The following is a 22,618-nucleotide window of genomic DNA, read 5'->3' on the forward strand; positions in this document are numbered from 1 at the left end:
ATTAGTGACTCAACTTCAAGAAGATTGAAAAAATAATTAACCCTCTACTGAGCAGCGACTTCAGAAGTGCCCTAGTTTTTAATAATATTCTAGAATTTTTGGAGACATAAGACATGGCACCAAACTTTATCAAGTAACAATTTAGGATTAAAAAGGCAATTGTTCCAGTTTTTAAATGAGCGCCAAGTAGAGGGTCAGAGCAGATCCCTGCTGAAGCTATGAGTGCAACGGAGTGACGATGCTTTGCTTCTCCCTGGAGTACAAAAGACACAGATGTTAGAGAACACACACTCCCCTATGACCTGAGAGCATAATTTACTCATTTCTGTACTTTACTCTTTCAAACACAGTTTGCAGGAGCTCCAGTGACTAATTAACTGCTTTCTTACATCCTTCTGGACTCCATCCTGGGATATCTGCTGTGAAAATTATGACACAAGGTGAACAGATGGAACCAGGGTTAACACATGTTTTGTTTAGATGTTTCAAGTTTTGCCTGCAGCCAAAATTTCCCTCTAACTTTTTAAAAAATATGCAGCAGTCGATTGTAGTTAGCTCCGTAAGCCTCAGTAAATGTCACAATAATTGAAACGTTAAGGTTATGCAGCTTGTTTTATTACATTAAATTAATAACTTAATTCATTTTGGCAACAAAATAATTTTGTGAGGGGAAAACTTGAATTAGATGTTCCAGATAGTAGAAAAGTATTTACTGTTTGCATGGGAATCTTGTGTTTAACACATTTTCCAACTAAAACATAGATCCTCTCTTCTTCACTTCTTTTCCTGATCTACAAAGAACAATGTATTAGTCATATCTTTAAAAATAAGACGCATTTCTGGTATACACCAAACCTTGACAGTTTTGAGCAATGTTTTTTTATGTCTCCTTCATTTTTTTAATTTGAAATTTATTCAAAATAGACTACACCCTGTTTACTTTCTAATAATTCATATTTCGACAAATAATTTTAAATCCATTGCTCCTCATTTCCGAAATTTTGGAAAATGAATGTAAATAAAAGTCAATTATCAATATGCTGGACCACCATTAGCAGCAAAGCTAAATAAAAAAACTAAGCTAAGGTTTGACACTTTTGTGAAAATGTTAGCCCAAGTCAGTCTGAACAATAAAAAAGGACCAAATAAATTGTCTAAAATTGTTACTGTTTTTTTTTTCTTTGTGTGATATAAATATAGTAGTTGAGATGACATTGCCAACATTCATTCATTCATCTAAACCCGTTTTCGGGGTCACGGGGCAGCCTGGCGGTTCTGTTTTGCTGCTGCGCGTATAACAAGCTTTCGCTACCCCTTCCCTGCCCAGCACAAACACATATAGACCAATTTTAAGTGACTTGAAGAGAAAAATATTTAAAGAAAGAGTGAAGGACAGTTAAAAAGAACGGTCGCCAGGAAGAAGCGGCTCTTTGTGTTCATTTTAGTGAGGCAAACGATTGGTCATCATACCAGTCATAATGGTGTGTTCAGTTCATGTCCAATGTTGTTTGGATTTGCCTGTGACTGTCCGCAAGAACTGCGATGAAATTCTGAGCGGCGTTTATACTTTTAAAATAATGCAATCATCTCCAGGGTTTATTTATAGCATGAACGACATCCTACTCATTCACTTGCTATATCTACAAAAGCTCTGAAAAAGCTGAGGGTGGTGTGTTTGTCCACTGAGCAGGAGCAGGGAAAACAGAGGCGATTTGCATTTTCTAGTCTACAGCAAAATATGAGATTTATTTATATGAGATACGAGCCATTTTGTTCGCGACCGACACCTCACAGTTTTGTTCAGTCTGCTGTTCTTATTCCTGTAGCCATTAATAAAAAGGGCTGTTTCTTCTAAAAAAAAAATTTTTTTTAAAACCCTTAAAGGAGGAGTGTACATATCCTAAAATCAAAATAACCAATGTTTTACTGAATTCAAAAAAATGTACATGGCGAGCCTTAATTTAATCATGTCAGGATACTCTCCCGAATCCGATAGGTGGCATTATTGTGCATGGAAACTTACAAGTATGTAAGTAAAAGTAGTAGTAAGTAAAATACGGCAATTTCAGTCACGATGAAGAATCACATACTGTGGGCGGACTTTGCTTGATCTGTAAAGGGAAAGACTGGAATATGACATTGACTGTGTTGTGAGTTGAGTAACCAGTCAGAGTTACTCAACCCACAATTGATTGATTTCAAAGTTTCAAATCCCAAGATTAACATTCATTGCATCCTTGGACAAGACCCCCAATCCAACAATCCTCTTAACAGCAAGAAGCATGTTAGTAGTTTTGAATAAGTCTCTGCTAAGTGAATAAATGTAGGTCTGCAAAGAGCTCCTTTGTTACTTTATTAAAGTTGTAGGTATGGTACGTGGGTACACAACATTTTAAAAAGTAACATTTAAAACAGGAATAAATGGCACATTTTATAGGTTTGAACAAGGGTTTGGATGTTTTTATTTTTCCTGTGTCGTGTGTAGATGAATTGGCAGCTGTACCTGGAAGAAAGGAATGTTAGTCTTCATTAGGGATGGCCCATTTGACAAAGACGCTACGGCACGTGTTTCACCTTCATGAAGCAGAGAGGTTCGGCACAATGTTTCGGGGCGTGTGTCAACTAGCGCAGATCACGTGGTTGATGACGTATGAAGCGCCAAATGCTTCGTTGTCACTTGTTGTGTTTGAACAGTTGGGCACGCTATTCTCTGTAAATACAAATGAATCCAGAACGTTTCCCGACAAGTTCTATTGTTTCCCCTGTATTGGAATCAGCGTCAGTTCATTGCACTTTAACATGGTTCCTGGTAAAAAAAAAAAAAAAAAAAAAGTACTGTGGCTCAGGATCGTTTCAACTCGGTTTCTCCTAATAAGAAAATTCACTATGAACATTGTTTATAAGGAAAATACTTGTACCAATATATAATGGTAAAAGATTGTTGTTTCAGTACCAATAGACAACTGGAATAATCAGCGTTTGAATCCTGGAATTCTGGGTTCAAAGCTAGTGCTCTACTTTTTCTTTGTTGTAATTTGCTTTGCTTTTATTTCACTTCATGTGATGTGTGTTTTGGTGTGTCAAGCACTTCTCGCAGCAAACGTAACTCCTTTTACATTTTTTCATTATCATTTCCACATTGAAGTGTTGCAAGGAGCTTAATTGAAGGATATACGCCCAGTCCGCCACCAGGTGCCGCTGTTCCGTGTGGTTTCAAAGCCCTGAATGGTTGGTTCATTTTTCCGGCACAATTACATGAACCACAATTAGGCTTCATGGGGCTTCAATTCCCATCCCTAGTTTTCATTATAATTAGATAAGGTGTGACTGCAAGATGTACTCACCTGAGTTTGTCTTCCTCAGAGTGCTCTGGCAAAACCCTTCCCCTAGGAACAGAGCTATATTTAAGGTTCCGGGAGAATCTATTCAGAGGCCTGAGGGGGGAAGTCATTGTATTTGGGCGATATTTGTTGTTTTAATGTTACTTGATATTTTAATTTAGAGTAATAAAGATGAATTGGATTTTAGAATTTATTTAAGGAATTTAGAATAAAGGAATTTAATCTTTTTACATGATTTGTAGATTTCAGGAAAAGTAAAACTCCCTCCAGGAAGGAGGAGATGGTATGCTTAATTAGTATTTAAACCACCTGTAATTTTTGTGGCGAGTGTCTATTTGGTTTGTGAATGTGTTGGTGCCAAGTCAGAGGCAAATACATATGGAAGAATAAAGATCTTTACTAATTTAACCTGACCTCTGAGAACTAACACTCCCACTGCTCAAAGGCCAGCCGGTGACAGTCTGTTTGTCACCAATCACCAATTATTTAAAAGGGAAGGGATTCCTAACTAAAATGATCTGGACTTTATCTGACTTGTAGACACACTGTCAGGAAACAAATATATGTGCATTCATTTTAGACATGATCCCTGAATGTCCTTTTCATTAAATTATTTGAAAGTACCTGCTTTTCAAAATATCTTAATAGTTTCCTAATTAAAAAGGGAGAAAGCTAAATAAATAGCTGTCAACCTTTGGAGATGTCCACACAGATTGGTCTAATTCCAATAAAATGAGCAGAACAAAAAGAGCTTCATCTCAGACTCTACAGACCTCAGTTAGCATGAGTTCCTTACAGAGCAAAAACAATGAAACTAATGACACAACATTTTGGCTCAGAAAATTTTGAAAGAGAAAGTTTAATTTTCCAAATTGAAGTTTAAGATTAAAATTTGAACTTATTCTATCAAATCGCTTGTTTTAAGGAAGATACCATGATGATGATGATCAGCCATTACGAGAAAAACGTTGGCAGCAACTCCGCATGCTTACAGGCAGGGGTGAAGGAATGAAATGAATATTCTGGAAAATTGTAGGAGTTGCCAACTTGCAGCTGAAGTTGACAATGTTTGATGGCTTGGTACATAATAGCTCCTCTAAAAAAATCACCAAGCCAAAGCTCAGAATCGTCAAATGTAAATGTAAGGAGGCCCTAACGCACAGATTTCCCTAAAGGGACATAGAAGTGACAAAAAGTAAAACTGGTTTCTAATGCACACAAGAAACAAACTCATGGGCACAATTTACTTTCTGGTACGTAGCAGTGCCAGTACTTTTTTTATTTTTTTCACCCTATGTCCCTTTAGTGCAGAGCCTCAAGGAACATATAAGTAAATAAATGAATGGTTTCTCTCTCCAGAAAGTAAGTTGTGCCCATGCCTTCATTTCTCATGCCGACCAGTTTGTTTATCGTGTGGCTGGATGGCCCAGTTGGCTTATGTGTGGGACTAGCTGATAGGAAATCAGGGTTCAGCTCCCGGAGGTCCCAATGGAATTCATCTAGTGTGGGTCCTTGGGCAAGACCCTTCATGCTAATCCCTATGTAGCCAGACGGGGCCCTGTGCCAGTTCCTAGCCCAGATGAAATACAGGCTTGTGTCATCTGATAAAAAACTCCCTGCCAAACCACCTGTGCAAATTAGTGAAAATGAATTCGCTGCGACAACCCCTGATGGGATATGCACACCAGATTCTTTCACAAGCACACAGGAAACCAGCACTATTTTCTTTTAACTTTTGTCCCTTTAGGGGCTCTGTATAAATCAAATGACTTAAAATATGGCAAATAAAACATTCTATGTTATGCTCTGCTTTTTTCCCTCCTGCAATACTAAATCTGTTAAAGAAGAAATAAAGAAAATCCAGAATAAGAATGAACAAATGTCTTTCACTTTTGTTCAGATCCTGCTTTTGATGTGTTGGTGAGCGCAGTGCAGAGCTGACACAGTGAGGCAAAGAAGTTATTTTTATTTTGGTCAAATCTGCCTGTTTGTTCCACTGAATGACCAACACTGAAATGAACGTCATCTGTCGGGTTTGAAAGAGCCTGTTGGGCAGATATAGATGGTTCTGGTGGTCCAAAAGTCTGATCATGTCAGGAAAGCTCAAATTTGCTTGCTTTAATGAGGACAAAAAGACTAAGTTACATTTTATTCCAAAGGCTCATTGTGCTGAAATCAAAGCTGGTGACGCATGAGGATCTTAATGAACTTCGTGCGTGGACTGTGCGCGACACGCTGCCACGCGACTGCCATGCAAAGTTCTCGCAGCGCCCCGTGAAGAGTCAGGCTGACCGGGAGCATCCTCATCACTCGATCAGGTGGCTCCAACTTCTTCTTTGCAGTCTGCAGTGATGGCTGAGCGCATGGATGTGCGTGAAGACTGAGCATCTTCATCATCTGCACGTGTGCGGAGGACGTCCTTTTCTCCAGACCCTCACCCTTCCTCATGCACCATCACTTCTGTCGTTCCGGAAAAGAAAACGATAATAATGAGCTCTTCCATTCCTAAAAGTGAGTCCACCACTTCCCTGCTGAGAACCAACCGCAGGTCTGCGCACTCGGATCCTCCTCACCAGAGCCACCGCGCTCACCATCCTCCCGCCGGAGCTGGAGGCAGAGACGATCCATCCTGGACGGATCAGTGCGAGACCAGTGCGCGGAGACCCCTGTGCCAGCCCAGATACGGGGACTCCCGAAATTCAAGCGATCAACAGCGGGCGCAGAGAAGTCTCTCCCAGCGGCAGAGTCACCTGGACGACGGCTACACGCAGGAGGACGTCAGGCACAGAACGAACCGGCAGCAGACAGAGCGCAGCAAATCCTCCAGATCCAGACATTCCCATCATCATGACTCTTCCAGAGGTGAGCAGCCTCCTCTCCAGAGTGGCTCCAGGCCGGACAGGAGAATCTCCCCGACTCCATCCTACCCCAAACACCCGGAGGATGCGGCTTTCTTCTTCGAGGCCAGTGACAGAGTCATCACCGGGTCATTGTCCAGCCTCAGCTCGGACCCAGCTGCGGAAACATCTGTGCAGCCCGCACTCAGACGCACATCCAAACGACTCAGCACAGCTTCGGAGAACGACTCCAGCCTCCATCCCATCGTGAAGTCAGTGTTTGGCCAGGTAAGAGGCTTGAGAGCACTAAACCAGAGGAATCCAACAAGCAACCTCAAATCTAAAAATCCCCAAAATGTCTCAGACTACATATCTGTAGATTAAAATGGCAAACAAGACAATTTGTAATCAATATTTTAAGTGCTTTTGCTCTGAGCAGTATTGGTATTGTAGTGGTATTTCTTGCCAAAAAGTAAAAATAATCTATAAAATATTAATTTTATAACATTAAAAGTGTAAGAAAATTTGGGAATAACAGCATGCTATAGAGATGCAAAGGAATACATCAGACTTTGAGTGACATCGGTGGTTGCAAAACTGTCAAACTGCATGATGATCATGCAGAGAAAGTGCTGCAGATCATTCTGCAGCAGGTGGGGTATCTCAGGTGAGACCAAGGTGAAGCCGGAAATTCTAAAGCCACAGTTGCAGGACCTGCAGTCACCCAAGCTAAACAGATTAAAAATGGATGTGTGTTTTCAGTTCAAATCTGGCTCCTGTATGTTCCTGGTGTCCATTACTTTCACGCTTTCTTGATATGAATGCAGCAGCTTTCATTGTGACTATCACTTGAGCTACTGCGGGGGGGATCAGCTTACCCGCTGTGTGGAAAATGTTCCAAGTATGAGGACTTGTCATTTAGGCACTAACACAAGTGCCATCTAAACAAACAAATGCACTAATAAAACAACATTTGAGACAGTTATGAGGTACAAATGAAATTCAGTTTCTCCTTATACTCCACTGTCTTCCGTCTACTCTCCATGTCCTTTTCGGGTTTCACTGAAATCCCTCTTTTTTTTGTACTGATGATAAAAAGCTCAAGAAGAGACAATTACCTCCTCGTGTGTTAATGTGTTCCAGAAATAACTCCTCTCAATCCAGGCCAAAGCTTCAATCAGTCTTAGGGGGTTCCAGTGAGGCAAAATCCATGCAGTGTGCGATGAGCTATAAATAGTTTCCAGAGCTGCTGTGTGTGGGAAGAAAGGATAGTTTGGCATTTATATCTGTGAGTATTGAATCAAGTTTGGCTGAAATTTGGTGATTTCAGGAAAAAGTAAAAAACATATAAATTTATGATGATGCTGATTGTCAAAACAGGAAAAAACATTTGCTTCCCACGAAACTTCAGCTTTTATTTTTATAATGAGCAAACTTTTGATTTCCTTAAAGTCATTTGAAGTGGTCGAGGTCACAATGACTTTATGAATGAGTACAAGCTTTCATCTAGGAAAACCCCAAATGGCTAGTGAGAGGACGACACGTATAAGAACAAAACTGAAAATGACACAAAAGTGGAGGAAAAAAAGAGGGAATGCTGCCATGCCTTATTAAAAAAATGCATGACAGGATCAAAGAAAATCCAAGCTGAGTTCTGAAACTTCCCAATACTCTTTCATGCAGACTTCGTTGCGTAACTCTATGTGTGTACAATCCCAGCAGAAATCATTTGCCATGAGCAGGCCTATGAGAAGCTAAAAATAACTCACAGAGACCTGATTACAAGAGACCCGAGCTCAGCGAGGTGTCTTTTATTTTCTCGTCTTGGCAAAAAAAAAAAAAGAAAATGTAAATATGTTAGCAAGCACGATAGCAGAGAGAGACGATTAGAATTACTGGTGAATAAGTGCATTCCAACAGAAGCAGATATTTTGCTCCAAGCAAACATGATTGAAGTATCATTATGACAAAAAGGTCCAGTGTTATTGGTCAGCAATACATGCTTTTTTAGATGTGTCATAGACCCACTACAATGAAAATTGTGCTTTTGGTGTTTTTAACATGTTTTAGTAGCATTTTTCTCATGGTGGAGGGCATTTGTAAAGAACATCAAGTATAGAATTGTGTTTGTGAGTATTTTTTTATTAAAATAGTTGAGAACCAGGAGCAAATGAAAACATTTCGTTTGAAAAAGCTTGTGACGTAGGCGCTACAGTTGGCGTGCCCCAAGCTCTCTGCTCCTCTTCATTCTGATGGATCCACTTGCACACAAATAGATCCATGTGTGTCATTCTCATTTGAGCTGGTATCAGGCTCAATACTGTACTACTGGTGAAGCTCCAATATTGCTAGTTATTTTTGTTTCACCGTTAACCCTTGTGCTATCCTAGGCACTTTAACATTGGGAGTTGGGCCATCTAGACCCACTAGACAGTGCTCTGAACCTTTTTTCTTCAATGTTTTGTGAAATTCACTGGTGTCCATGGATTACATGAAATCTTTCCACTTTTATCCACCTTTGTCAAGGTAGGGATAACACGTCAAAGTAATGGTGGGGTCATCTAAGATAGCACAAGGGTTAAAGTTAGGTTGGAGTTGTTAGGAGCTGTAAGCTAGTGGGAGAGAGTGTAAACAAAGGGATGATGGTAAATGAGGGTAGGCTTACTCCACGCCAACAGTCCTGCCACAACTCCAATGAACTGCCACTCTGCAGGAACGATGTCCTAGAAAATGACAAAGGTTTTTTTTTTATTTTGGGTAAAAATGGCATAATCATGATTAAAAGACCAGGAACACTTTTAAAAAAAAGAAACTTTTAAAAAATCACCACTTCATGAATGAATCAGTTTCTTTATCTGTATTTTGGTGTCAGCTGACATTTTGAACTCTAAAAGTGCAGATTGCTGTTCCTTGTCTTCTGCACACACATTTTTTTTCACATTTTTTATCAAGGACGGCATGGATTTTAAATGAAGTTTAATTAGAAGAATTACATCTGGTATGACTACAAAAGTACAGATTTTAAAAAGCAAAAGTTTTGGTTTTATGAAAGTATAAAAATTTAATACCTGTTTAAATAAAAATAAAAATGAAAAGAAAAGTGAAAGAACGTGAAATGTCTTGGTCATAGCTTTTTTTTTCAATATTTCTCAAATATTACCAAATATAACCTCCACACATCTCAAACAATCTATCTGCGTGTCATGGAGAGTTCTTGCAGAATTCAAAGTGCCCTTTTACCTTGACTGATAAAACACCTGAGAGAAAATGGGAAAAGTGAGCTAAACTCCCATTTGTGTGGATCAAAACACAAACAAAGAAAACTGAAAGAGCTTTAAAATTCTCAACAAAAATGCAACTGCACCAAAATTTAAAGAAATGACATTGACCAATACTGTAAATAGAAAACAATTTAAGTCATTCTGACTGACTGAGACAAAGACAACAAGGTTACTGTGGACTGAAGAGAGTTGTTAGTCATTAGGTCTGCATGATTGGAAAAAAGTTATTTTGTGATGAATCACATTTCTGCTAAAGGCAAGAAGATGATTTCCGAAATTGTGTTTGTTGTATCTTTAATGAAAGGTATAGAGCTATCATATAAAGACAGAATTAATAAACAGGGAGGATTGTTAGACTGGTTTGTAGCGTATTTAAAAAAGGAGAGTCAGGTTTAAAGGAAACCTGACAAATTTTGTGTCACTAAATTATTTTTTAATTAGGAAAATGACAGCTCCAATTTAAAAATGTTAGTATTTCACAGATGAGACTCAAAGAAATACACATATTTATGTAGTTATATGTTTAGTTTTGTCATTTAATCATTTTCTTTATCTTCTTGCTCTTGTTCTTTTGTATGTCAAATCAATGTCATATTTCTATTTTTTATCCAAAAATAAATCACCTGCTGGACATTCTTTAACCAATGGGATTTCCTACTTTTGCCTGGAATTGAATTAACCAGCAGAGGGTGCAAGAACTGTTCCAATGTGACTGAGAAGAGGGAGACTCATGTTACTTTCATTTGTTAAAAAAAGTAAAAGTAACAGGCAAGGACAAAAAGAGGAGGGATGAGGAAGGAGTAAAAAAAAGAGGGATGAGTTGCTTTCAAGGCTTTCGAGGAAACATACAGGAGCAGGATGTTGACAGCTGAGGTGTCTTTAACAGCTCTGACAAGCAAAGGAAAAGCTAATTCTTCAGTGACTCTTAAGTGTCTTTCTCTCTTTTTTCTCCCATGAAAGCTGAAAAATGTATTTAGTTTATTTTTGATTTTTTGCCCTGTAGCTTTTTATTCTTCATCTTCCTCCTGGAAATCACTTCTTTTCTTTACTGTCCCTGTTGCTTGGGTCACATTGACCTTGAAGGCTCACAGAAAGAAAAGAAAAGGTGTTTATAGAGAAGAAAAGATGAAACTAAATCTGCCAACTTGAAGGACACAATGAAACAGTCTATTCATTCTATTTACTTTACCTTTTCACAGTAATGTTTTGTAGATTTTTGCCACAAAGTCATTGAGAAAAATACCGGAAATGTACTTTTTGAGTCACTGCAAACACGTCATCGGTCAAAGTGCATTCACACTATTGCCGAAAAGAAAGACAGAGTTTGAGAAAAAAGATTTAACGCTCTGGAAAACCAGACGTCTTGGTTTTCCCCCTGTTGACGCAACACAGCTAATAGACTGCAGTCTGACAATGACAGCTAACTTTATTTACATGGATTAATCAGCTGTAGGATAAAAGTGTGACGTCTCAGCCTAAGCACATGACGATGACGCAAATGTGTGTTTTTTGCTTCACTGGATGATGAAAACGTAACAAACAGAAATAATCACATGCTATATTTCTGTGTGAATCCATCAGGGGGAGGGGGGTATAAGCTGAAGACACGAGTGGACCCTTTCTTTTTTTTTTCAAATCTAGTTTTAAAATAGACACATTGGCTAATGCCCTAATAATTGATGAGCACACAAGAACTTGTGACGCTGATCTCCTTCGTCTTTCTTCTGCAGGGCTCATTTGATTTAACACTGTTAATGACTTTAGTAGAAGTTGACTCTAACATCTTCCATGATTAGCAAGGATAATTATTCATCTTTTCTCCCTCAATGAGTTTCCTGCCAAGTGCATGTGCTGATGTCCTTGAATTATAGTCTTGAATTACAGCCATGAAAAGCTGCAACGCAGATCTGACATTGATTTTAAAGTGTTGGGTATGTGGCGTCGATGTAGCCACAGTAATTGTGTCTTATTGAGGAAGTGATTAAATGTATGAAGGAGGGAGGAAAAAGAAAAAGAAAGAGGGAATGACACAGGAAAATCACGGCCGTGCATGCTGTGGTGTGACTTTATGAGAGCTGACGGCTCCTGTGTCTGTCGTCTGATGTGTTCTGAAGTTCACAATGAGCCTCCGGTGAGAGGCTGGATGAATCATGCACGGAGAAGCGCAGAAGAGTGGCGCCGATCCCGAATGGGAGCGAGATTTCAAACGACTTTGGCGTGAATGTGTTTGTTCAAATAGCAGACAAGGCTGAACAGAAGGAGAGAATATAGATGAACAATAATGTTACGGCTGATCTCATCTCAGGTTTGGATGCTTCTGATAAACACTTTTCTAAAGGAAAGCAAGCAGAGCTTTTGTGGAGACTTTTGCTTTAGAAAGTGATGGGGGGGCGTCTGACCTTCAATGCTCAGAATGATCCAGGAGCTCAAGCTTAAACTCCAAGATAGGTTTGACATTAATCTGCTGGCATATTAAAGCTTCCTTTAATGCTAGGGCTTCTACACATTAGTTTAATTATTTGAAACCAAAGATTTTGCAATGTCGCAACACAAAATCCTCAATTTCTGCAGACAAGTCAAGGAAATTCTATGGAAAGTAAAAAAAAAAAGGCTAAAGTTGACTGAAGTGTTTTGTTTTCAGGTTTTAGCTTCAAGTAAATACCATAAAATGAGTTTCCCAAGACACATTTTTGAAAAAAGAAAAGAAACAAAGTTATCACTTTAAGACCCACTCTGAGGAAAATTGTGTTTTTGGTGTTCTGAACATCTTGTCCCATTTTTCTCACTAGGGAGGACAAATATCAAGAAAATTAAGCCTAAAAATGTGTTTCTATTTCTTTATTTCAGTCGTTGTGAATCAAGAGCAGACAAAAAAAAATGCAGTATGCGAAAGCTTATAGATGTGACGTGCAATCTCTCTCCTCCTTTTTGGTGCAATGGTAATGTTAGGTTGGGGTTGCAAGGGGCTGTAAGCTAGTGGGAAAGCGTCTAAAACAGATGCACTCGCAATTCTGCCGCTCTGCAGAAACTATGTCCTTGAAAACAACACAGGTTATGCAATTTTTTCAAAGAACAGAATAATCATAATAAAAAGGGAAATAGAATGAAATAATAAAATAAAATGAATCAAAAGATGGTCGGAGTGGAAGCCCAGAAATAATATTGTCTATTCAATCCCCCTATACATGTTCAAAGGGAGCGCAATTTTCTACGTAAAACTAAAAACTTTGTGCAACATGTCTACTGTCATCTTAAATCCTGTTTAAAGATTGCCATAGGAGCACACAGGTCATATTACATGCCACAGACAATATAAATAATAAATTCTTATTTTCTAAGACAGACAGATGCAGAATTGATGCAAACTGGCATCTGAAATCTTCTCAGGTCAGCAGAGCTGACACAACAGGGTACACTCTGCTTTTTCGGAGGATTACGGTCCACAAAACCATGTTTTTTTTTCTGTTGGAAACTGTCTGAAAAGTGAAAAGTATCCGATTGTTCATTCTGGCAGTTCCTGTTGGCTCTTTTGAAGTGTAAGACTGCTGCACATCTGACTACTATGGCAAAAGTGATGCTGCCTGTCAGTTATGATGAAGCCAAAATGTTTTATCACCAGTTTCACCCAGTTTTTTTTTTTTTGAATACATTAGAAAGTGTAATTATCTTCCAAGTAGCTACATTGGTTACCCCCGCTCTTCCTGTAAAAGTAATGCACAGTGAAAGTATGAAATGGTCAGTTTTCAGACACAATTATTTTCTAAAAAATAGTAAGCCTCAATGACAAAATGATCACTGAGGTGTATTGTTATGCTTTTTGGCTATTTATATTGCCCCTTCCACCTCTAAAGGTTAGTGGGTAGGTATTTGCGGATCATTGGTGTTACCATAATTTGCTGGTGCAGATCAGACTATATAAACAGACGTGCCATCAACTTCTTTACAATTTTTGACTTGCAAAATGTAATGTTAGCTTGGATTCTCACTTTTGATTTCCCAGAATAAAACAGTAAGCAGCAGACTCCTACTGGCCCAAACCTGTGACAGTTTAATTCAGGTAATTTATAAAAAACTTGTTCACAAGAAAGGTTGTTTGAAAGTTTTACACTTAAAGATAATAACATCCTCTTTTTAAAATATGGAGTTTAGAATCAGTATAGATAATTCCAACAAGGCCAGTTTATTTTTATGCTAAGATAATGGTCCGTATAAAGGACACACGGATAATATTGAAGAGTTTTTAGTGCAATCATGCTGAGCAAGAAAGAGGCAACAGTGGAGAAGAAAATTCCATTCAGCTCGGTGGCTTTGTGGTAGAGTGTCTACTCAAAGAAAGAGAAGTTGTAGGTTCAAATCCATTGATAAGTCATGCCAAATAATCAATTCCTCCCTGCTTAAGACTTAACATTAAGATTTGGAAGCTAAACCATCAAAGATGGCTCTAGAGTCAGGTGTTCAGACCCTTGTATTAAATCTTAAAATGGAAAAACTATAACTGTTAGGGTCACCAGTTAAAATAAAGGTTTTTTTTAGCAATATGGGGGCCTGGTTCTGTCGAAGACTTCTGGTTCTGTCTGTTGATGTCTGCAGGCAGGTTCTCTTGAAAATGCAAGTTACATAAATTAGTACTTTTATTAACATATTTTAGACTCGTTTGAGTAGGAATTAAAGTCAAAACTTAGTAAAAAAAAAAAAAACTCCAAGGTTTCTCACAGTGGAACTGTAGACGTAATTATTGCCCCTAAGTCTGACTGAATTGTTACAGAGTAAATCCTGACAGTAAAAAAAACATCAAACCAACCATTTAAAAAGATATTTCTGGCTTTATTTACATTCAATGATCAGAATTCCAAGGTAATCTTAACTTTTCTGCAAGGAAATTTAAGTTATACATTTCATGCAAGGAAATTCTGTACGGTAATTAAAATGCTTTTGAAAAAAAAAAGAATGAATAAATAAGTAGAAAGAATTTGTAGACTTGGAATGTTGCAGTAAAATCCTAAAATGTGCATACATTCTGTTTTAGAGATTTTACATGCATTGCCCTAGCTTTGGATACATTTGTGAAGAAGAGACAGACTGTAAGCAGGCTTTTTTTTTTCTTTTTGCCTGTCCGTGTGTGTTTGCATTTGCACATGCTGGCTTGCATCCTGAAGCACAGTGGCTCAGCATCCGTGTGTCACTTTTTGCACATTTTGGCTTTGATCTGAATCCAAGCCCTTCAAGCTTAACATGACTTTGTGATGCCTCTGCTTGGAGAGGGATGGATACTGGGGCTAGAGTATGGAGAATAAGGGAGCGGGGGAGAAAGCGTGTTATATTTTTAGCTCCATAGCCCCACATCCAAGTGGGTTTAGTCGGGTGTGTGTGATTGTTTGTGTGTGTGTAAATGGGAGTGCACATGTTTGGATTAGTGCCTGCAGCATTTTCCTCAGAGGAAGGTAATTTGACTGTTCGAACAATATTCTTCTGCCACCTTTGCATGGACATCATAAAAATCAGGAGTTAGTGGGAGTTGGGGGGGGGGGTAAAAAAAAAAACTGATGGATGCACAAAGAGAGATAGAGAGGGTGGAGGGGGTAGAGGGAGAGAGGAAGAATCTGAGGATGGAAGGACTAAGCAATCCTGCTTTTCTAATACTGGCTCTTGCATCTCGCGTTGATCACATGCATGCTTCTTCTCCCTTGATGTTGCTCTGAAACAACCTTGATTTTTTTTTTTATTTGCATATTTCCTCCGTTGTCTCTGCATTCCCTTCCTTGTACTGCTCAGCACCCTAGCTTCCAGGTTCCGCCTTGCCTTCATCTTTTCCCCCAACCCCCTCTCCCAGACTTCCTGTGGACTTTTTCCCTAGACAATCGTAGACAAAAGTGACCCCATGAACCCTCTCTTCCCTTGTGTTTACCCCCTATTCTAATGCATGTCTGGAAACACATGATAGCACACATGCATACATGTGCACGTACATGCTGGCTTTGCACTATCAGAAAACATAAAAGACGAGGGACTTTTTTTGCACTTTTAAATTTTTCTTGCGATGGGAAACTCTGTAAAGTCTCTCAAACATTTCAGCAAGAAGGTAAGCTCTGCTCTGAGGTTTTTCACCCCGTTGTGTTCTCCTTGACTCCGCTGACTCCCGGTGCATGTTTGTGTAATGGTGTGTTCCTGACTGGACCACTGGCCACTGTGTTTGACTGATCTCTTCTGACTGATCCCTGGTCTCTGTCTGACATTTCACTGCCAGGCTGCAATGAACAGAGTGCTGTGTTGCTGTAAAAAATTGGGAGAATTATGACAGGACTTCAAACTTTAGTTTTATGATGCTTTGGCTTGTTGTCATAATCCAAGACATGATCTTTCACCGATGGGCTAATTTGTTACAAAAATTATAAAAATAAAAAAATCTGCTTAATCAAATCTTAAACTAGTTGGGGTGTCTTCTTTCCTAAAGGGGGGGGGGGGGGGGGGGGGCTAATTTTCCTGACCTGAGCTCAAAGAGATCATTAGTGTATTTTTTCAAATCTCTGTATTGAGTGTTTACAAAAGCAATAACTTTGGCAGTGAATCTCTTGCATTTGCTGCTGTCCTCACATCTGTAAACATCTGAACAAGCTCTCAGCACTGCACAGCCCCACAAACATCCTCTCCTTCATATCAGCAGCTGCACATCCTTGAGGAAGCTCAATATGACAAGCAACTGTTGATGCCATCTGTTCGTAAAGGGTTTGGAGTACTGCAAAAGTTCTTACTTGACCCCAATGATTCAAACTCCATCAGATTTTTCCTCTTTAGTGTGCATGGCTTCTTCTTTCATATTATATAACTATTAGCATGAGGCTTCATACTACTTTTCTGGCACGGTTTTACCGTGGACAACACTGCTCCATGCATCACTTGCTCAGATTGCCCGATGGGCATCCGTTTCTGTAGCTAGAACTGCAGGAATGCACAAACTGGCATGGGAACAGATGGAATGTGGAGGTCATTTGTGCAACACAAAATGAAGTGCGTGTATAAATCTTATATAGCGCATGCAAATTCCTAATTTTGCTACATGAAATGGTAAAGGCACATGTCAGAAAGATTTAAAGCAACAGCTAAACTGCCCCATGGTTAAGCAGTGAGATATAAAAATTGATTGCAAGCTGACTCAAATCAACATTTTGAGGATTTCAAAGAAATAATTAAAGTTGTAATGTGCATGCACTTGGGCAATGCTTTTGCTTACAAACGTCTCATTCAGATGTTGAAACAAAAAGTTTAATTTTGTCTGACTTCGGCTTCAGGATTTTTTAGTTTTTGGTCCACTACCAAGTAGTTAGTCCTGATTATGATTAATTAATCGGTAGCTTTTCCTGGAATTGGAATAACTAGAATCAAAAAATAAAACAATACATCCACTTGTGTAGCTATTATAATTTTATAGCTGATTTAGCCTGTAATTCATTTTGCAGATAACTATGGGCCTACCTCTTTGTAAAATTAACTAAAGTAAAGGCAAAATGTATTATTTGTGGAGTAGCTCTAGGTGAAAAGAATGAGTAATTTGCTGCACTTCATACAGCCACATAGTTAACTACTAAAAAAAAAGTTATTTTTCACAAATTAAATTACATAATCAGGTGGACGCTTTTGCATTCACTTTAATCTTTGGGGATCTTGTTTAGGATATTCTGGGGAAAAAATCAGTTTTCTCTCACAATGCTGTAATTGCAAAAAATTGGTGCATTAACAGTCATGGGTGATGAAACTAATACAAAGAATCTGTTTTAGCCACTTTCTATTATCATTGTTTTTGCAATTCCCCCCCACTGCAGAAAACAATGGAATCACCACAACTGCAGCAGTAAATCAAACCATCACTGAAATTCAATTTTTTTGCAAATTCTTTCTTTTTCTATTCAATCTAGTCTGAATAACCAGATCAAGAATTGTATTAGAAATTTTAGTTATCAGGTCTGGTAAGCAAGTAGGTTGGGCAGTCAGTCAAACTTGCAAAGAGAGACCAACAGATGTGTGTCCTGATAAGAAGCTTCCAAAAGGGATTTAGATCAGGGTGGTGATGGTCCATTGCATCAGTTGCTGTGTCATGATGTTGGTTAATACATCCGGTTGGCTGAGCTCTTTCCCACCTCCTCTCTGGATGACAGTCCAGTGTCTGTCATCATCAACCCCACTGCGAACACATCTGCATGCATCTTCTCCCTCCCAACTCCATGTTGGCTCCTTGGTGAAACCATGCCTCAACAAGCTGAGTCACAGTTTCTACCCCTGTCTTTGCCCTTTGCTCCCACATCTGACCTCTCACCCTGGATGCTGCTCCAGGACAAGAAGAAGAACTACAAAGCAGTGCATTCCTGTGATGAGGGGGGATCTGGGGGGGCCTATCTTGAGCCACTAGTAGCCCTGGCCCAGAGCGGAGCCAACATGCACAACGTATTGGGGCCTGCATGCATCTTTCTACGCAAGGGCTTCGCTGAGAGCCGGCAGGCTGTACGTGAGTTCAGAAAATATGTGCATGCGTGCCAAGAAAGATCAGTGCATGCACCTAGGTGCAGAATCAACCCCCCAAATCACTCTATATTATTAGCTTTAAGAAGTGCGAATAATTGTGGTGCTTAGAAAATGACAAGCTGAAATCCTTTTGGGAGGAGTGTTTATGTGTCTCTGAAGATGTGTTACATAATGGTTGTGGCAAAAAGACCTATTAGGTGAGAATTGAACAAAAATGCTCCTTAAATGATGACTGTGTTCTTCAGAAAACCGACTTTTTGTCTTCTTTCAAAAAAGAAAATTGAATTGAACCAGCTGGCATCCCTCGATAAACAGGGACTGAATTATGTAATTAAGCGAAACGGTTAATAAAGAACGCACAAGGAAGCTATTTTACAATTTTCCCTCCTTTTATGAGAATTTAAATAAAAGCATGCAGGTTCCTTGAAAGCAACTTTCTTTTCATCCATATGGCAAATACATCCCAGATTTGTGGATATCACAGCCAGGACTCAGCATGTCTTCTTCACCTTGTGTTCTCTCTGATGAGCTCTTCCTGTCAAATTGGAAGCGACTGAAAGTGGTTGGCATGAACTGGAAGTTGCTGTTCTACCCTTCACAGTGTCATGCTGTTTAAGGAATGCTGGATCTTGGCTCTGTCTTTTAAAAATGTCAGCACAGTTTGGACGCTGACCTTGTGCTTTGGTCCTTCACAGGATCGAGAGCTGAGGCCAGAGGAACTGGATGGTATGTTGGGATATATTTGATCACAAACACACACAAAAATGTATTTTTGCTATTAATTTGATCACTTCTCTAAATTTTCGTATCCCTCAGAGTTGCGTGAGGCTTTCAAGGAGTTCGACAAAGACAAAGATGGGTTCATTGGCTGCAAAGACCTGGGGAACTGCATGAGGACAATGGGATACATGCCAACAGAGATGGAGCTGATAGAGTTGAGCCAGCAGATTAACATGAACTGTAAATATTTCCTTCATTTTGTTCATTTGAATATTGTTTTGGAAAATATTTTCTATTAATTTCTCAATTTGGGAGTCATAAATGAGTGTAATAAACACTTCTAAAGGACATAGAAAAGCACTCTCCAACTAATAAGAGCTACTCCAATAAAAATCATGTTTTATGTGTTTTGATGGAGCACACTTATATAAAGAAAATTAGATAAAAGATTTTAATAGCACTTTTGAGTATTTCTTTATTCGCATTGTTGTTAATCAAGAGCAGACGGGGAAAAAATAGTTTGAAAAAGCCTATGGCGACTATATGACGTAGGAGCTACAGCGGCAGCCCAATAGCGCTCTGCTCCGCTCTATTTGGATGCATCTGCATGCAGACGACTAGATCCATGTATGTCTTTTTTTCCCAATCTGAGTCGACATCTGGTTCAAATCTATACGGCTGGATAACTCCGATATTGCTTGTAATTATTGTTGCACCACCAGTGTTAGGTTGGGGTTGTGAGGGGCTGTATAGTGGGAGAGCGTGTAAACAAAGGACTTTTACTGTTTAATTGTTTATTTAACCTTTATTTTACCAGGAAGTCCCATTAAGATAAAATCTCTTTTTCAAGGGAGACCTGGGCCAAAAGGGCACCATAACATTAAAAACATACAGTTAAAACAATAAATTAGAAATAAAATACAATTAAGAAATAAAATACAATTATAGGAAATGAAGGAATTGTTACTCCGTGCCAACTGTACTTAACTCTGAGGCAGATTTCTGATGAACTCCTGCCATTCTGCGACAGTTTTTATTTATTTTTTGGCTAAAAATGGCATAATCGTTTATAAAAGACCACTAGGAACACTTTTAGGATGGATCAAAAGATGATTGGAGTGAGAATTTAGGAAATACTCTGTTTAAAGATGCTAAGTGATTAATTATTGCTTTTAATCTGTATACCAGTAGGAGGACATGTTGACTTTGAGGACTTTGTCGAACTCATGGGACCCAAACTTTTGGCCGAAACAGCCGACATGATTGGTGTAAAGGAACTGAGAGATGCTTTTAAGGAGGTGGGCAAATATTAATAGCCAAATGAAGAGGAGATGACAGTAAAATGTCTTCTACTGATATATTTGGCAGTTTAATGGTGCTAGAAATAGCACGTGTCACAACATGATTCATGTCAAGCTAATTCTTCTTTCAAAATCTCTTTTTTTTTGTGGTCATTTTCAGTTTGACACTAATGGAGACGGCCAGATCAGCACAGCAGAGCTTCGCGAGGCGATGAAAAAACTTCTGGGACAGCAGGTACAGAGTAGCTAGAGGACTCTGCCTTCCTCCCCGAGGCAGTCCATCAATCACTGTCCAACTGATTTAAGTCTGTGCTCTTCACTTGTAAATGCTCTCTCTCTCCGACCAACAGACGTTCATACCTTTCTCTCTACTTCTTAGGTTGGACACAGGGATCTGGAGGACATTCTGCGAGACATCGACCTAAATGGAGATGGACACGTGGACTTTGAAGGCAAAAGGATTAAAAATCATTGCACTAACTAAACACACCGTGACACCAGTTTGTTTGACACTATTAGTCCTATTTAGATGGTTTTAATTCCCCCAATGTTTGTATGTGAGACACTTACAGATTAATACACATTCAAATCCCAGCACGTCTTTACCTTACGTCACATTTCCATGGTGTTATCGAGGTGAGGGGATGAAGGAATGTCTGTCAGATTATCTGTGTGCCAAGGGATTATGTCAACTCAAAAATTACCTACTGAGAAAAGATGCACACAGGCTGTAGGGGATAAAAATATTAAGAACTCTTGCCTTTTCCGACACATGCTGCTACATTTATGGTAACATTTGTATACAGTCACTTAAAAATTAGGGGAAGTTTTTAAAAATTCTCAGGCTAAAAAGATCATTTGAGACAGAATGCAAACTGTGGAGTGTTTAATTGTGAGATTTAGTTTGCAGGAGAAACAAGAACAAAAAGAAGAGTTTTGTTTTATGAGCATTATTTTATCTCTTCTTTTTTATATTTGCAAATTTGTCAAAATTTTAGGACAGACCTGCAAAGTAACAAAAACCTCATTTTTTAGCAGTAGATTTTTGAATATTTTGAATAATTTTTCTAACCAATTTATGAATGTATTTATGCCTACTGATTCCCAAAAGAAAAACCAAATTTGGCATCTGTTTAAAAGATACAGCCTTTTGAGAAATCTATAAACTTGTCAAATAAGGGATATTTGCATCGTGCATCCTAAAAAAAGCCACGTTTTTATTGGGATTACATTTGTCAGTAGTAAATCACAACAGGCGTTAAGTAAACAGTGTATCTTGTGTCTTTGATTCACAGAATTTGTGCGGATGATGTCTCGGTGAGTTTCCGTCTGAGACAGAAAACTCTTCAACACATTCCGGAGTCTTGTGAGGAGTTCAAGAGGCTCACATTCCTGATGGATATATTTTTTTTAACTGTCAATGAATATGCTGACATATCACTTTTGTCCTGAAACTGCCAAACTGAAGCACACTGACTGACTGCTGCAGTCAAGAGAATCACTGTAAACAACACGCTGCTGCTGATATTTACAGAAAATAATGACTACTATTGCAATTTTTGCATTTTAACAGTGTATTTGAAATTATTAAAGATAAGCTAGTTTTTTTTTTGTTTTTTTTTAAACCCTCGGATAAAGGGTGGTATGACACCCATAGCTGCTGTCAGTATTGTTGACTGTTGCAACTAGGATCATGTCAGTTAAATATGCCAGCAAAAAGCATACATTAAAGTTTGATCCTGTTTGTTTTCTAAAACGTTACAGAAAGCACAAATATAAATTGCAATATGGAATTATTTCATGTTATTCGGTTTGTGTTTGTGCATAGCGTGTCTTTTCTCGTACTGTCATTACATAAAGTCACAGAGAGAGACTTGAGGTCAGCATCTCTTTGGTGTAAAGTAGCACCTTTCTGTTCTCTAAACAAAAACCAGTGAGTAAATCTTAGTGTCACATGTGTACGTTCTGTTGTTCTCCCACTGGACATTTTTCATCTTTGCTATTGTCATCAGCTTTAAATTAATTATATATTTCATTTTTGAGTTTGAAACTCTACAGGACAATGGAACACACTGAATTTCTTGATCAATGGAGTTATTGATAAATCAATCATATCATTCATTTATATAAAACATGTTTAAGAAATTTGGTGGGTCACTTGTCTGAGAATTTTTTTCATGTGCGTGAAACTGAAATTTTTAGCTTTAATACCTCAGAATGAACTGGTCAACTAGTGTCATCCCTCTCTTCCCAATGCTCTGACCTCTATTTCCTGTTCACCATTTATGTGTAAGGAAGCGCTACAGTGCTCCTTTAAGACAAACAAAAAAGCCAAAGACAGTTTTCAAGAACTCCATATGGATCTAAATCTGTTAGTGTGGGTCACTGAGGCATATCCCTAATAGACTGTTGGTGGGGAGAAACAGAGGTATATGCATGCTCTGACGTCGAGATCTTTCTCCAAAAGGGAAGTCTTACTTTACGATTTTTATGTGTCTTAACTATGTGAAACTATGCATGCCAGAAGAAAACTGCAATTTGTAGCAGATTGTATTCAAATAAAAAGTTTTATTTTAACTTGAGAAAAGTGATGAGCATTTTTTCCTGTTTTGTTAAGGAAAACA

General features: G+C 38.7%; 1 protein-coding gene across 4 annotated transcripts; it reads left to right on the top strand.

Annotated features, from left to right (window-relative positions):
• Window positions 1-5,063: 5,063 nt before the first annotated feature.
• Window positions 5,064-22,576, top strand: LOC101169050 (calcium-binding protein 1). 4 transcript variants are annotated; one of them, XM_020707692.2, is made up of 8 exons: window positions 5,064-6,466; window positions 17,785-17,952; window positions 18,669-18,699; window positions 18,790-18,933; window positions 19,882-19,991; window positions 20,155-20,229; window positions 20,374-20,446; window positions 21,290-22,576. In XM_020707692.2, exons 1-8 carry the CDS (start codon window positions 5,831-5,833, stop codon window positions 21,313-21,315), a joined length of 1,263 nt encoding a protein of 420 aa, XP_020563351.1. In that variant the 5' UTR covers window positions 5,064-5,830; the 3' UTR covers window positions 21,316-22,576. The 4 variants fall into 4 exon arrangements, with proteins under 4 accessions (XP_020563351.1, XP_011480134.1, XP_004074844.1 ...); XM_004074796.4 differs by lacking the exon at window positions 5,064-6,466 and adding an exon at window positions 15,032-15,538; XM_011481832.3 differs by lacking the exon at window positions 17,785-17,952 and having other exon boundaries at window positions 5,102-6,466.
• Window positions 22,577-22,618: the final 42 nt, after the last annotated feature.

This window comes from Oryzias latipes, chromosome 12 (genome assembly GCF_002234675.1).
Source record: "Oryzias latipes chromosome 12, ASM223467v1".
Lineage (NCBI taxonomy): Eukaryota > Metazoa > Chordata > Actinopteri > Beloniformes > Adrianichthyidae > Oryzias > Oryzias latipes.

Coding starts and splice junctions, on each gene's coding strand:
- LOC101169050 (XM_020707692.2), top strand. CDS start 5,831: ATGAGCTCTTCCATTCCTAAAAGTGAGTCCACCACTTCCCTGCTGAGA. Junction 6,467..17,784: donor TGAAGTCAGTGTTTGGCCAG/GTAAGAGGCTTG, acceptor ATGCTGCTCCAG/GACAAGAAGAAGAACTACAA. Junction 18,934..19,881: donor CCAGCAGATTAACATGAACT/GTAAATATTTCC, acceptor TCTGTATACCAG/TAGGAGGACATGTTGACTTT.